Genomic DNA, 15,049 nt, shown 5'->3' on the forward strand with positions numbered 1-15,049 from the left:
TCTTGAAAAAAAACTGAAAAATTTAATACAAAAATTATATAGAAATGTAGCCTATTATCTCAGCTACTAAACGATATTTTTTTATGAGAAAAGATTAATTATAATAGTAGTAAATTGTAAAAAACTGAGGTCGCTTCGAGTGTTTCAATTGCCATGGTAGCAGGGCAATTGAAACGGTGTGTCGACGCAATTGCAACGTGGGTTTTCCCATAAGGAAGCTTCTTCATATCCACATAAAATGAAAATCACGATATCTCAGCAGCCACAACTGCTAGTGTGATCAAATTTTACCCTTAGGTACAACGCGATTTACAGATTTTTAAAATATGCTTAAAGTAGATCGTAATTTAGTTTAAAATATTTAAATAATAAAATTTAAAAAAACCATTAAGCAACATGCTTTTTTTAATAAATCCTAAACAGCGAATACAAGTATTATAGTTGTGTTAACATGATGATTTACATTTGTTTAAATAAATTACGTCAAATACTTACCAAAAAAATGCAACCACTCGCAGATAGGGAATATAAACAAAGTGTTTCAATTGCCCTGCAATAGGGTCATCGTCACATTTAATTATTTAAAATTATTTAAGAATGCAGGGAAAAATTAAATGACATTAAATTGAAGAAAAATGAATTGCAAATCATCTGAAACTAATTTTATTACTAAAGCGTAGCGTTTTAGGGTTAAAACAAAAAAATTGAAAACGCAAATTTAACAGACGGAGAACAAAAAACAGTTTTTTCGAGATATCTTAAAAAGTTTTGAATACAAAAACTCGTAAATTTTTCTAAACTTGTAAACCCCTCATTCTATTAACCCTAATTTTTTCAAGAAAATTTCTCTTATACGGCGAGAGAAATAATTTTTGTTTCAATTGCCCTGTGTCTCAATTGCCCTCACTCTCCTCTACGTATTAAAGTGTATCAAATCTTGCAACTGGAATTAGGCATTTCGGTAAAAAAATTATCAAATAATGCCATTTATTTTTATAATTGGATGCTAATACAATAAGGCTACTTGAATTTTGAGTAGGTGTGATTCGTGTGAGTGTAAGACAGGTTTGAGCTGTTCAGAAACGTATTCCGTTGATTTTGAAGTTTTTTTTGTTTGATTTGATTGGACTGGCTGTGTCACCAAAATAAAGAAATCACTTGCTTAATTATTTACTATTAATTGTTTTTAATTTTATGATTCAAAAATCGAAACATCATCCTTAAATTAAGAAAATCATTAGAATTTATTTTATTCGAAATTTTATTCGAAAATTTATTCGAAATACGAATAAAAATAAATTTTATTTTTATTCTTTATTCTTTATTCTTCATTTTTTATTTTTATTCTTTATTCTTATTCTTTATTCGATTTAATTTTCATTTTATTCGTATTCATATTCAAATAAATTTTTTCCTTATTCGACAGAACACTGGATATGACCTTCCCTGTTTAAAAAAATTCTCCTTAATTAAATATTGATATTACACTATAGCCATTAACATAGAATATTAACGAAAGAGTTCTTTATGTAACGGAATAATTGTATTATGTACATAATGATTCCTTACATACGAAATAAATATCTATAAATAGGGCATGGTGCCATAAGACGCTATAGAAATTAGGGGCAGTGTTCGTTTATTTGTTGACCAGCATGCTGGTCAACAAATCCTATAAGAATAAAAATTAAAAAATTACTACCCTATAGCTTGTTATTTTGTCAGCAAAACTGTAAAATTTAATTGCTTTGCTGACATATTTGAGCCCGATTTCCCGGTCCGCGCTAGGTACCCGCCGCCGTAAGACTCAATGTAAAAAAGTCCAAAACAAGGCCCGCGTTCGGACACTTTTTGCGGGTACTGTATACTCGAAAGCTTGGCCTTTGTTAGTTGCTTTACTGCAGTTTCTTACGGATACTTGTGATTGCACCAGGGGATCGTTACTTGTGATAAATGTTTTTAGTTCTTCTTGACATTTTGTCCAATCTGCGTCACAATCTTCCATGGTTAGTTGTTTTTCAAGCCCATGATGTGTGACACATTTCCCGTTTGCATATTGTCCATTTTTCAACAATCCCCAGGCGATCATGTCCCAGATGATGTTTCCACTGCCGTGATTTGCTTTCGAGATACCGCCAAATATGGGTGAGTTGATTGTGGTTGTAATTGCTCTTCGTTGTTCTAATCGGACTTCTTGAATATCCTGCAATGATACTTCGGGAAAATTTTCTATAACATCCGGATTGGTATTTATTGTTTGAAAGAACCACTGCTGGTTTTTCCTGGTATCTGCTTCCAAAGCACACTTTTCCAATTTTAAGGTTTCGTCGACCCCTACGGTAAGACACATTTCTGATTCTTGGGAAATTAGATAGCTGTTCTCTTTTTCTAAAATCCACCTCGTTGATTCCTCTGAACAGGCTGCAGGAAATACGTAGTCGTGTGTTGTCTCCGTGATGCAGATATGAGTATTTTGTACGCGTATCGTTTGGTCGACAATGTACTCAAATTTCGATCCTGATGGGAGAGGGTCGTCCTTTGAAAGTTGACTGTACGTTGTCAAAGGGTTTCTGCTTCCGGACTCGTAAGTAATGTATATTGTTGCATCCTTTTGTACGATTTTTCCATCTTCCTTGATTATCTTTGGTCTTCTATGTGCCAATCTTAGAGTTCCCCAGGCGTATGAAATACTGTAGAGGCGAATCCCAAGTTTTTCGTCTTCAACTTGGGTGTCGAAAAGAAAGTGCACTTCTTGAAGAAGAGAACGTTGTGGTCTGGATTTGTACAACTCTCTGTAGTCTTCACACACGGGTGTGGCAAGGTTGGTATTTTTAAGGCATGTTGCGATTGTGTTCTCGAACGTTTCATACAAAATTTTTGTTGTTTCTGCAGGAAACGTCAAGTACGTTAGGGGGATTCCAACCACTTTATGTCCTACTGATACGATATCCTTATCTGGTTTGTTAAGAAAAGATATCTCAATCTTCCGACTGGTGTCGTAAAGGCGGCTGGAGTTATCCGACTCCGGTTCTCGAGGAAGTTCCAGGTATCCTTTCCCTTTTAGTAACGTCTGAGTGTATGAACTGTTGGTTGTTCTTTCTCCCCACACGATTGTATTTTGATTTTGGATGAATTGTCCTTCCTGTTGGGTGGTGTTTAGTAATCCAAAAGGGCTTTCGATTGGACTATCTGGTTTCTCCTGACGTAGCGTGATCTGTTCCGCTATACAGTTGAGTGTTTGGTATTCCTTGATGGCGTACCATTTTCCTTCTCCTGTAGGAGTGGCTGTGAAACTGAGTCCCGTCGATCCGGTTTGCATGTTATTGGCGCCACATTTTTTATCGTTGACCATCCGCCAACACTCCAAAGGGGTGATTAGTATTGTTTCTTGGGAGTAAACTGTATCGAAGGTTCCGATCCAGAACGATCCGGTTATTTTTTTTTTTTTTAGTCCACTGTCGACATGTCCATTCTTTCCAAGTGGCTGCTGGTTTTTGCTTGGTTACTAAGGTGTAAGTAGTTGGTATCCTTGGTAAATGTTGTGTTTCTGGTTTTTCATTGTCACAGTAGTAAGGCAATTCGAAGTCTAGGATTCCTCGTATTTTCATGTTGTTGCAATCGCAGACGGATGCGTAGATAGGGTAAGTAGGGTTAAGTGAATGAAGGATGCAAAGAAGGAAGAGTAATGTCTGCATCTGTGAAAAATGAAAATGTTTAGTAATCCGGTCCTTGATATCGTCTTCTTAAGTGGTATTGGTGATTCGTTATAGGATCGTTTCGGTTTTGGTTACGGTAAAGGTTAGGTATTGTATGGTTTTTTGGTTCTCCTTCGTTCCTGCGTGGTTTGATGTTCGTCTTCACTGGATGTATCAGCTGCTGCTTCCTTGGTCGGCCTGGTCGGCGTTGGTGAATTGTTGGTTGTCGTTGGGCTTCAACATTTTCTGGTAGGTTTTGTAGTATTTCTTCTTCCTTAGTTGTTTCTTGTTTTCTTGGTGTGTAAAGTTTGAGACGGTTGGTATGTATGATAGATTTAAGTTTTTTGTTTTCAGTGTGCGGGATCTCGTAGTTGATATCCGAGAAGCTTCGTGAAATTTGAAATGGTCCGTTCCATCGATTTATGAATTTTCCTGCTGCTGGTGGCACCTTCAGTAATACGTAGTCACCTATGTTGTATTTAATAGTTTTCGTGGTTACGTCGTAGTATTTTTTCTGTCTTGTTTGGGATTTGAAGAGATGTTCTCTTGCCAGTTTTTGAGCTTTTTCCCATTGCTGTGAATACACCATACTAGTATCTTCATAGGTCTCGTATCTTCTGTTAATCTTGATATCATTGGGCATTATTGGTTCTCGTCCGAAGAATAGAAAGAATGGTGTTTCTTGAGTTGAAGCTTGTTTTGCTGTGTTGTAAGCAAAAGTAACGAACGGAAGGTATTTGTCCCAGTTAGCAGGTTGGTCTGAGACATAACAAGCTAGCATGTCACAGAGAGTTCGATTGAACCTCTCAACTAATCCATCAGTTTGTGGATGATAGGCCGTAGTCCTTATTTGTTTGACTTTGAATAGTTTACACACCTCTTGTATTAGACTGGATAGAAAGTTAGTACCTTGGTCTGTTAGAACTACTTCTGGAGATCCATATTTAGTAAATATTTTATTAACGAAAATCTTCGCAATTGTTTGGGCAGTTTGATTTCTCATTGGAACTGTAAAAACAAACCTACTAGCATAATCTGATATAACTAATATATATCTGTATCCCTTAGCGCTTTCTTGAATTGGGCCCACTATATCCATAGCGATCCTTTCCCATACTCCTTCAACTAAAGGCAAAGGGTGCAATGGTGCTTTACTTCCACCTACCGCTTTTCTCTTATTGCACATCAAACAACTTTTAACGTATTCTATTACGGAAGTACGCATGCATGGCCATGTGTACTGTCTCTGAAGTCTAGCCCACGTTTTTCCTACTCCTAAATGTCCTGCCAATATGTGATCGCGATTTTCCTTCAAAATTTGTTGTACCAGTCTTACTGGCGTTACAATTCTTCTTCTGGTATCTACTAATAGTCCTTTGTCGTTTATTTTAAATTTATTTTTAACGTCCTTACTTGGATTGGCCTTTGCCATTTCTTTTAATATTGTTCTGCAATACTCATCTTTGTGTTGGAGTTCTATCCATTTTTCCGTGTCCTTAGACTGATTACTTTCCGTTTCAAAAATTACTTGTTTTGTTCTACTTTCCTTGGTTTCGTTTTTTACTTCTGGTTTCTCTTTTGTACCTGTTGACCTTGTTTCTACTTTCGCTAGCGGCACTATTGGGGTGCGACTAAGTGTGTCAGCATTTTTGGTGTGACTTTTCTGGTCGGTACCCAATAATGATATCAAATTCTTGGATCTTAAGAGCCCATCGAGCTAATCTTCCTGCTGGTTCTGTCTTACTCATTAACCATTCTAAAGGTCTATGATCTGTAAATACGGTAAACTTACGCCCGTATAGGTACGTCCTAAACACGTCGATGGCGTGGATTATTGCGTATGCCTCTTTCTCTGTGGTTGACCACTTGGCCTCGCGGTCGTTCAGATGTTTAGAGGTATAGGCTATGACGACTTCTACGTCGTTTGATTTACGAAGGTCCTGTCCGTCGGACTCCGCTAAATCCGCTAATTGAGGTGGAGGTTGTATTTGAGCCAAGACTGCTCCTATTCCATATCCTGAAGCATCCGTGTAGATGATAAATTCTCGAGAAAAATCCGGATAACCTAGAACAGGTCTAGTGATGAGACAGTTCTTAATACATTCAAAGGCGTCCCTTTGTTCCTCCCCCCATTTCCATTCCGCTGACTTTCTAGTGAGCGCAGTTAGTGGATGGGCTTTATCAGCAAAAGCCCGAATAAATTTCCTGTAGTAGCTGGCTAGACCTAAAAATGAGCTCAATTCTTTTACGTTTTTGGGAGCGGGATATTTAATAATCGCGTCTAACTTTTTTGTACTTGGTGTTATTCCTTTCCCGGATACGATGTATCCTAAATAATCTAATTTTTCTTTAAAAAATTCGCACTTCTTTCTTTTCAACTTTAAACCCGCTTGTTTAAGGAGTCTAAAAACTGCTTCCAAGTGTGTCACATGATCAGTAATTGAATTACTGAACACTATGATATCATCTAGGTAAACCAATGCGAATTTGTACAATACCGTTTTCAATATGTTATTCATTGCTCTTTGAAAAGTGCTGGGTGCATTTGTTAAACCAAATGGCATTCGATTAAATTCGTATTGGCCAAATTCACAAATGAAAGCTGTTTTGTGTTTATCACTTTCTTCAATTTCTATTTGCCAGTAGCCGCTTAGTAAGTCCAATGTAGAAAAATAAACCGATCCGCACAACGCGTCAATTGTGTCATCTATCCTAGGTAGAGGGTACTTATCCTTAACCGTAATTTTGTTCAAAGCTCTGTAGTCGATGCACATTCGCATCTCTCCATCTTTTTAGGTACCATTACTATGGCTGCAGCAAAAGGACTGTGGCTTTCTCTTATTATTTTGTTACTTAGCATTACCTCTATTTTAGTCTTAACAACAAGTTTTAGGGATTCGGGTGTTCTTCGCAGTCTTTGATTAATGGGAGCGTTATGGCCTATGTTGATGTGATGTTTCACTTGTGTAGCTAGACCCAAGTCGGATTCTTGGTCTGCGAAAAGATCTTCATGTTTCTTTAGTAAAATTTCAATTTTAGTTTGTATGTCGTCTGATACATTGAGTGCTTGTTCTTCTTTTTCAACAATCTTAGCTATCTGCTTAGTTTTATTATTAAAGTCTAATTGAGTGAAGGATTCTAAATTACGATAATCTTGTTGTGTAAGATTTTCGTCTTCTCTGTCAATCGGGATTAGTGGTATATGGATGCCTGCTTTGCTAAATGTTACGCTATAAATGGGCATGGTATTACTTCCAAAATTATGTTCTACTCCAAAGTGATCATAACATATTTGACGATTTCTAGTGTTAATCTTCACATTATTGTTAGATAAGAAATCTAATCCTAAGATGCATTGTTCATTTAAGTTGCTCATAACATAAAAGTGGTGGTTAATAATATGGTTATCATTGATAATAACTGAAAATTCAAATTTCCCTATCGATTTAAGTTCTTGTCCCGACAGACCGACACCGTTCTAAAAATAGGAGGATTCGCATTTTCTACTTGTTTTAAGTGCTCATTACACTCTAGAGTATCCAATATTTTACTGGATACTAAGCTAGCGGCTGCGCCAGTGTCCACTAAAGCTATGATTTCCTTATTAAAGATTCTAACGGGAATACGTATCAGTTTTGAAATTTCTACTTCTACATCTGATCCTAAATTGTATGTTAGTTGGGAGTTACTGATTGGTTTTATGGTGTTTATCGGGGACCTTGGTTGTTGGTACGTGCCATATCTGTCCAACATTCTCTTGCAATATGTCCTCTTCGGTTACACTTGTAGCAGGTTATTTCTCGATTTTCAGTAGTTCGAGGGTTGTTGCCAGTTTGTTGTTGTTGCTGTAGATGTTGGTTGCTGTTATAACGTGCTTGTTGTCTGTAGTTGTTTGGTCCGTTGTAGTTTCCTTGTCGGTTGGGGTAGTCGTTCCGATATGAGGGACGTTGGTGAGATGGAAATCTGGTTTGCCTGTATCCTGAAGGATTATAATTTCTTCGTCCTGACGAATTGTAATCTCTGCGGTAAGGGCTGTTGTCTCTGTTTCTACTTAGACTTCTTTCTCGACTTGATTCTCGGCTGTTATGACTGTCAGCAAATCGCACTCGCGAATCACGTGATCTTGAGTAACGTTCACTTGGACGTGGTCTTCTGTTTTCGTATTGGTCAGTTGCAGCTATGGTAACGTCGTTTTCCTGTGAGGATCCACGTTTTGTATTAGTACATTTTAATTCTGACAGAGCATCTGATAATTTTTGCTCAAGTAGTTGGATTTTATCATCTTGTTGTTTTTCGTGATGCGTTATCCCTGCTATAACGGCTGACATCTCCTTGTCGTCTGTAGCTTCTTTTGTGTAGTAATTTTTTCAGAAATGAAAAGTTGTTTACATAATGCGTCAAAGTCTTCTGTGTTTTCTGGCATTCGTAGATAAAGTTCTGCTTTATACTTTGGTAGTAATCCTTGTAGTAGGATTTTGCTTTTTCTGTGAATCATCTTTTTCACTTTGTTTAGTAATTGTCCTTCAATAATAGTTTGGTTATGGTCAGCCCTTTCTTCTTTACCAGCGATGGTATCGTAAAGATTATTTAACCTTGATACAAAAGCTGTGCAGTTTTCTTCCGGTTTTTTAGTTAATTTTGATAGTTTTTTCTCCAGCGTAGCTAAGTCGTAGGTGTCTTGAAATCTTGTTATTAGTGCTTCTTTCCAATCCTGGTAATTTAGATCATCGCCTTCTTCCTCAGCGTAGTTTTCATGCCATTCGAAGGCTTCGCCTTTCAATCGGTCAGAGAAGAAACGTATCTTTTGATTGTCGTCCCATTCATTGTTTCGTGCTACGTGTTCAGCGCCGCGTAACCACTCTGATATTAGTTTATCAGTGCTTTTTCCTTTAAAGATTGGAATTGCCTTTTTGTCTTCTCTGGAGAATAGCTCTCCTAAGGCCTTCACTATTGGCTGAGTTAAGTACCTGTTCACTTTCTTTGCGTCTTCGTCGTCCTGCTCAGTTGCTGGAATATCGTCATCCTTGGGATTTTTCTTGCGGGTATTCGCAAACGTTTTTTCCGAAGTGTCCTCGTCGTCGTGTGTTACGCCCATGTCGACCTTCTTTTTAAGCTGCTGATTTTCTTGCTCCAAATAGATGATTGTTTTGTTTAAGTGTTCTATTTGCGTTTTCAGGTTTTCTATTGTTTGTTCAAAATCGTTTGCTTGTTCTATTTCTAGCTCGTAGTGGAGTGACTTGTCTCCACTGTCTGTCGGCAAGGTCAGTTCATTTATATCTCCCACTAATTTGGTTATTTCTCCTGGTTCGTCCTCGTCTAGCCTTGAGTCGTTGGAGTCTTCAGTCTCGATGAATTTAACTTGAAGTTTTTTGTATTCTTTCACCCGGTTTTCTAGAATTATTATTTGATTTTCTTGTCCTCGTACCCGATCTTGTAGTTCTTGAAGGTCTTTTTCAAGGTTCTTGTTCTTCGAAGTAAAATCTAGCAAGTTTTTCTTTAAATTGATTTTCTCTGTTGAAGCCTTGTCGAGTCTGTCTGCCAAAACTTTTATTTCTTTCTGGAGCTGCTCTGCTGTTTCTGATACTTGTTTTATCTGGTTTTCCGCACTGCTGAGTTTCTGGATCAGTCTGGTCTTCTCACCTTCAAGTTTGTTAATTATTTCTTGCCCTTCGGTCTCGACAGCTGCGTTGTTTTCCTCTTTTCTTTTGAGAAGATTCTGCAATTGGCTCTCGGTTGCTAAGGTGGTTTCAAGGTTTTGTTCTAGGTCGGCGATTCGGGAATTGGCTTTTTCAAGGGAGTTTTTCAGAGCCTCGTTGTTTTCTTGAAGTTGCTCTAACGAACTGCTTAAAGTGTATTTGGAACTCTTTGCCTTCTTTTTGTTACTCTCCAATTGTTTTTGCGCGTTTGAAAGTTCAAATTTTAGCGTAGATATCTGCTTTTTATCTTCAATTAGTGCAGTTACTGACTCTTTCTGCAATACGCTGATGGTACCGAACAAAAATTATTTTTCTTTTCCGTGCAATGTGTGTAGCTGTTGGAGTAAACTATCGAGTGTTCTGGTGTTCCCACCTTGTACGACTATATCGTCTTTGAGTGTTTTAGTAGCATTAGCAATGGTTTCTGCTGTTACACCATCTGTTACTTTTAAAGTTTTTTCTAGAAGGTAATAAGTGTAAAAATGCAGCGAATTTTGCGTCGCCTGACTTGCTTCTTGTTTCTGTGTTTGTAACTGCTGGATATTTTCAGTTGTTGAGATTGTCTGGTATGCTTTACTTCTTTCTAAGTCTTGCTTAAATTCTAAGTCTATTAAGGTCTTCCAATTGCCCAAAAATTGCTCTCGATGGTGACTTAGGTTTGGGTCTTGGTCGGTTAAATCAGATTCTTGTAGTACGGGGTATAAAGGTAGTAGTGTGTTCTCGTTGAGAGCAGTCTTTTGTACAGGTGAATCAAACGGCATTCGCTTACCTCGATGATGTTCCGATGTCGGTTGCTTGAAGACTTGGTGATAGAAGCGTCGAATACTTGCAGCTGGCGAATGAAGCACAGATCAGAAACTTTTCTTCCAGAGTCTCGTTGTTATTCTTGCGGTCTCGTTGGGACCTCCAAATGTAATAGTTTCTAGACTGTGTATTTGCCAGTAAACTAACTCTACCTAAGACGATACAACCATGCACTTATATACCACAAGATTGAAGGTTAAGAAGGGAGGGGTTTACAATAACTTTTACTTTTATCATTAACTATTATCCGCAGGGAAGGTTGCATTCGTGACGACCTTCTTGCTGGGTGGGGCTGCTGTTGCTAGGAGGAGTTGCTGCGGTCTATTACACCTGAATTATGTACATTATTTTTTATTTTTTGCATTTAAGGCTATTTAATCTTTATGTAAGTTATCACAACTTATTTCTGAGTTTCCCACTCTAAAATAACTATAGGATTTTTGTTTATTGTAATTTTATTTTAGTTTGTTTACAACATCAACATTTCACTGAAATCCGTATTTGAAATACATGGGGCCAACTTACCCCACTACCACTGCCAACTTACCCCGTTAGTGGGGCATGTAGGCAATTTTTTTTTAGCTTTTTGAACGTTGATTTCGATATAAATTCTTCAACGTAGATCAAATTAAAAAATAGCACGAGAAAGCTGGTTATCTGAGCTTTCTTTTACAATTTTTTGGGTGTCAAAATATTAAAAATTAAAGAAACCAGAGAAGAAATTTAAAAAATTGTACCAACTAGCCCCACCCTCCCCTATACACGAACCCGCTGCTATCATTGTAAAACTATACACGAACGAAAACAAACTTCAGATTGTCACCTCTGTCTTATCTACTTTCCTGGCCGCAATAGTTTTCTTTATGTGTATTCAATGGACAACTGCAGTACTAAGAGTGTGATAACCGTGAAGAATCATTTAACAGTCAACTTTCGCCTTGTTACTATAGAAGCCACTAGGCTTTAATCTCTGCTCCATCGGATATGCGAAGAACAATTTAACGCACCGTCAGGATGTAAAACTAATCAAAAGAAATCTTATATTAGCCGTGCAGTACCAGATCATTCTGCCTATACCCTAGGGGCAGGAAGGGCAGCTACACTTGCATGGTATATAGTATATACCTTGTGAGATTTTCTGCATAATATGCCGTTTTATTTTGAATTTCCCGTTAATTTTTGTCTAACTGTGATATAAAATAATTTTCTTTACACTTTTTCCTTTAAAGTTCATTTATAACATTTGAATGTTTATTTTCAGAATTAATTTGAAAAAAGATTTTTCACGGATAGTGCATCACGGCGTTTACCAACCATGTTTCGGGCCCATATTTCACGGTATATAATCCCACATAACACAAGGCAGTCCGTCGGATGTCCGACAGATGTCGGGGTCGGATGTTGAGTACATCTTTTTGATATCCTCCGGACAGCCCGATATCCGATTTGGATGTCCTACGGATGTATTTTTTTTTGGTTTTGACCGCCCTAAACAGCGCCGTCAGACATTCTAAGGATATCCGAACGGGCTTTCATTTGGCTATAAATATGACATGTATTGGACATCTATTCATGAAAAAACATTAGGCTATACCAGGATTCGAACTCGGGTCTCCCGCATCACAGTCGAATCTTATTCCACTGTGCCAATCTACAGATATATTATGTATCATTTTCGAACAATACAATCGAATTGTTGTAAAACACTTGAGCTTTTTCGATAACAAATCACATACAGGATTTTTAAGAAGTCAAGATGATGTCGAACTTAGGTTAAACCAGAGGTGTATAAATTGAAATTAAACAATTTATGCTAAATATTTTTTGAATTTTAAACTTCAGCATGATTTATTAAGTTTAAAGTAGTTTTTATTATTTGAAATTATAATCCTATCATAAGTATACTTGCTTTTAATATTATTAGATGCCGAATAATATTTATTTTCTGCGAGTTAATTTTCAATGGCTTGGTTCCCATAAGCTAAACCGAAAGCTTGTGCAAACAAACTCACGACTTTCATATATTTTATTCATTTTTTGTAATAAATTTTAAAATAAACCATCCGGCAAATAGATCATTACTCCTTTATTTTTTCAATTTTTCATTTTAAATGCTGGACTTCAAATAAAAATACGATCAAGGGAAAAATTTGAACACGGTTAAGTTTTCCCCCTCTCAAGAAATTTTGACAATTAATAATGAAACTTAGTGATCGGCCCCAATTAGTTCTAATCAAGTTAACCGCCCCGCACCGATAAAGTGCATTCGGGGTTGAAATGAGGTGCCACTTTTTCAACCGGGGCGGTGCGGGGAAAAATTTGAGGTTAACCCGTTGCCCCGAAGCAATAAAAAAAAAATGCCGTTCTTTCGGTTTCAGAGTAAAAATCGGGGCAAGCGGGTAGAACGAGCTATTATCGGGGTTGTTATCGGATAGATCGGGTCAATCGATAATGTTTTTTGCATTGATGAATCGATTGATTGCAATCCAATTGATTGCAAACCCCAATTGAATTCGGGGAGAAGAATTTTCCACCCTGAGCCACGCCTCCTTGGCCCGAAATGAGAAACCCGATTTGCAAAAAAGCGCCCCGATTGGCTCGAGGCCGATCCTTAAATGAAACAATTGAAAATCTTTTTGGCTGTTGGAAGGAGGTCCGTAGAATATAATTTTCGCACATCCATTGCACTTCCAAGGTGACTAGCCGACGGACATCCCTGGAACTACCCATTGAGTACATAGATATCTAACGGATGTTCGGCCATGATTCGGACATCCGACGGCAGAAATGTGCTATATGGGAAGAGTTGTTTGCTACTCATCATAGTAGCGGCACTTCCAATGAATGGGTGTTGCACCCGTCCCAGTAATGGGCTTGCTAGGTAGTATGTTACCACTCTATAGGTATAGTTGGTATGGCCAGTACAGGTATCGGCCGGTACCTGTATATATCCAACCAATACTGGATAGAGAGATAAGTGCAGTCACACAAGACTTAGGGAGTCGCTAGGTGGAGAAGTGGTAGCTCGTTGGTTGCTGGTCAATCTTCCGCCTACAGAAAGGTGGGGTAGGCAACCATGACCCTCTTCGAAACTTGGGTACCATAGGTCTTGAGGATATCATGAGGATATCTTAGCAAAGAGGAAGTCCGCTTTTTTTTTTTTTTAGACAAAAGAAACTGATTTTGTTCTAGCCATCAATTCAACCCTAAATATATATTTATATCGGCTTATTTATCATTTTTTATATAGAGTAATAAATCTATTTTTATTTTTTATAGACTTTTTTCGCAAAGGGGCATTTCGTTTTATTTTACGTTAACTAATGGGGAAGACGTTACAAACGACACTCAAATAGCATTGATCATTGCTTTCAATCCATTCCAGGTTTCGGTGGCCGTTGGAACAATTTGATCGGGCGGTAATTGGAAACCATAAGTACCCGAGTCTCGAAGTTCTATAGTGTATGAATGAACAACCCCTTCGCTCTCGTAGTAATGATCCGTGGTGTCACCAGATGCCACTGTAACTCACGATGTCTGTAACATCGAGGTAACAAAGCTCTTAATTTTCACGCTGGACGATGATGAAAACGTAAGGAGAACGTAATAAACTTACAAATGGTAACAGCGGTATTTCCGTAGGTATAGGGTGTCCCGTACGTGGATGTTAACGCATTCACAGCGATTTCCATGGCACGGAACTGAATAAAAATAAATAAATTGTATTTACAAGAACACTTGGTCTCATCATTTGTTTCTTATACCATCTCAGGATATTCCGCAGGTAAATCGGTGGTGTAGCCGTAAGGTGAAAGAAACATTTGTGAATAAGAATGCATATGAGAGATAGTTGTTTTAACTCTGCCACGATCAGCGGCAATCAAGTCCTAATGTTCAACAAAGAAACAGTGTTATCCATCTAATTGATTTTTAGCACCAAGACAAGTTTTACTCTAAGTGCGCTGGCCTCGCGCTCGGAGAATGCGGCAATTCCATGATAAGCTATACAGAGTGACATATAGGAAAATTATATTTGTATCAATTGATATAATAGATTCAGTGAAAATTATACTTCCTGAACAGGGATCGCTGGAGGAACCAGATCCAGCAAAACCGATCTGAAAATTGCGGTTAGCATCGACACCGACGCACGTCGATTCATTGTTAATAAGACGATTCTTCCTCCAATTGCGATCCTTATAGAAATTAAACAGTTTCTTGTCAATTGTTGAATACGTGATTTATGACTCCAGCTTATACAGTATTCCAAGTATAGGCGTATCCATCTGGATTGGCAATAGGAACAAATTTCCAATCGTACTGGTCAACGAGCGAAGTAATCTCCGGATAGGAACCATATCCAGTTGTTATCTTTGATTATACAGGACCACTATTATAGTTGAGAAGCCAAACACAATTTTTACGAGCTTTTCTTTTATATACCTGGTCGATGATCCACACGCAAGTAGCCGCTGTAATCCACTCTCTAGCATGGATATTGCAATCGAAAAAGTGGACCGGTTTGTTTGCTGAAAGACCACTGCTAATAATCGCTTGAACGATTTGTACTTTGCTTTGGGGTTGTAGTTAGGTAGTTTAACGTAGGCACAAGATGGGCATTTGGGCGGGCAAATTTCACCGAAAAGACGATTGCAAGTATGTACGCAACGAAACGTTTTCTTGCACGGTTTGTCACACGAAAAAAACTATTGTGACATCTAAAAATCTTGCATCTGACATAGCGAAGTGGCAAACCGTGAAGGGCCCATCAACATAGGGATTTTCAGAGGTACTTTAAGTTAATGTTGACTTTTCCTAACAAACTATTAACTATACCGTTTCACCTATTAAAAT

The 15,049-nt window shown here is 37.8% G+C and overlaps 1 protein-coding gene across 1 annotated transcript; it reads right to left on the reverse strand.

Annotated features, from left to right (window-relative positions):
• Window positions 1-13,764: 13,764 nt before the first annotated feature.
• LOC123466444 (carboxypeptidase B-like) lies at window positions 13,765-14,970 on the reverse strand. The gene is made up of 7 exons (XM_045167571.1): window positions 14,951-14,970; window positions 14,639-14,768; window positions 14,456-14,566; window positions 14,268-14,391; window positions 14,148-14,197; window positions 13,960-14,082; window positions 13,765-13,896 (listed from the first exon to the last, which is right to left on the reverse strand). Exons 1-7 carry the CDS (start codon window positions 14,968-14,970, stop codon window positions 13,765-13,767), a joined length of 690 nt encoding a protein of 229 aa, XP_045023506.1.
• Window positions 14,971-15,049: the final 79 nt, after the last annotated feature.

Source organism: Daphnia magna, unplaced genomic scaffold (genome assembly GCF_020631705.1).
Source record: "Daphnia magna isolate NIES unplaced genomic scaffold, ASM2063170v1.1 Dm_contigs230, whole genome shotgun sequence".
NCBI lineage: Eukaryota > Metazoa > Arthropoda > Branchiopoda > Diplostraca > Daphniidae > Daphnia > Daphnia magna.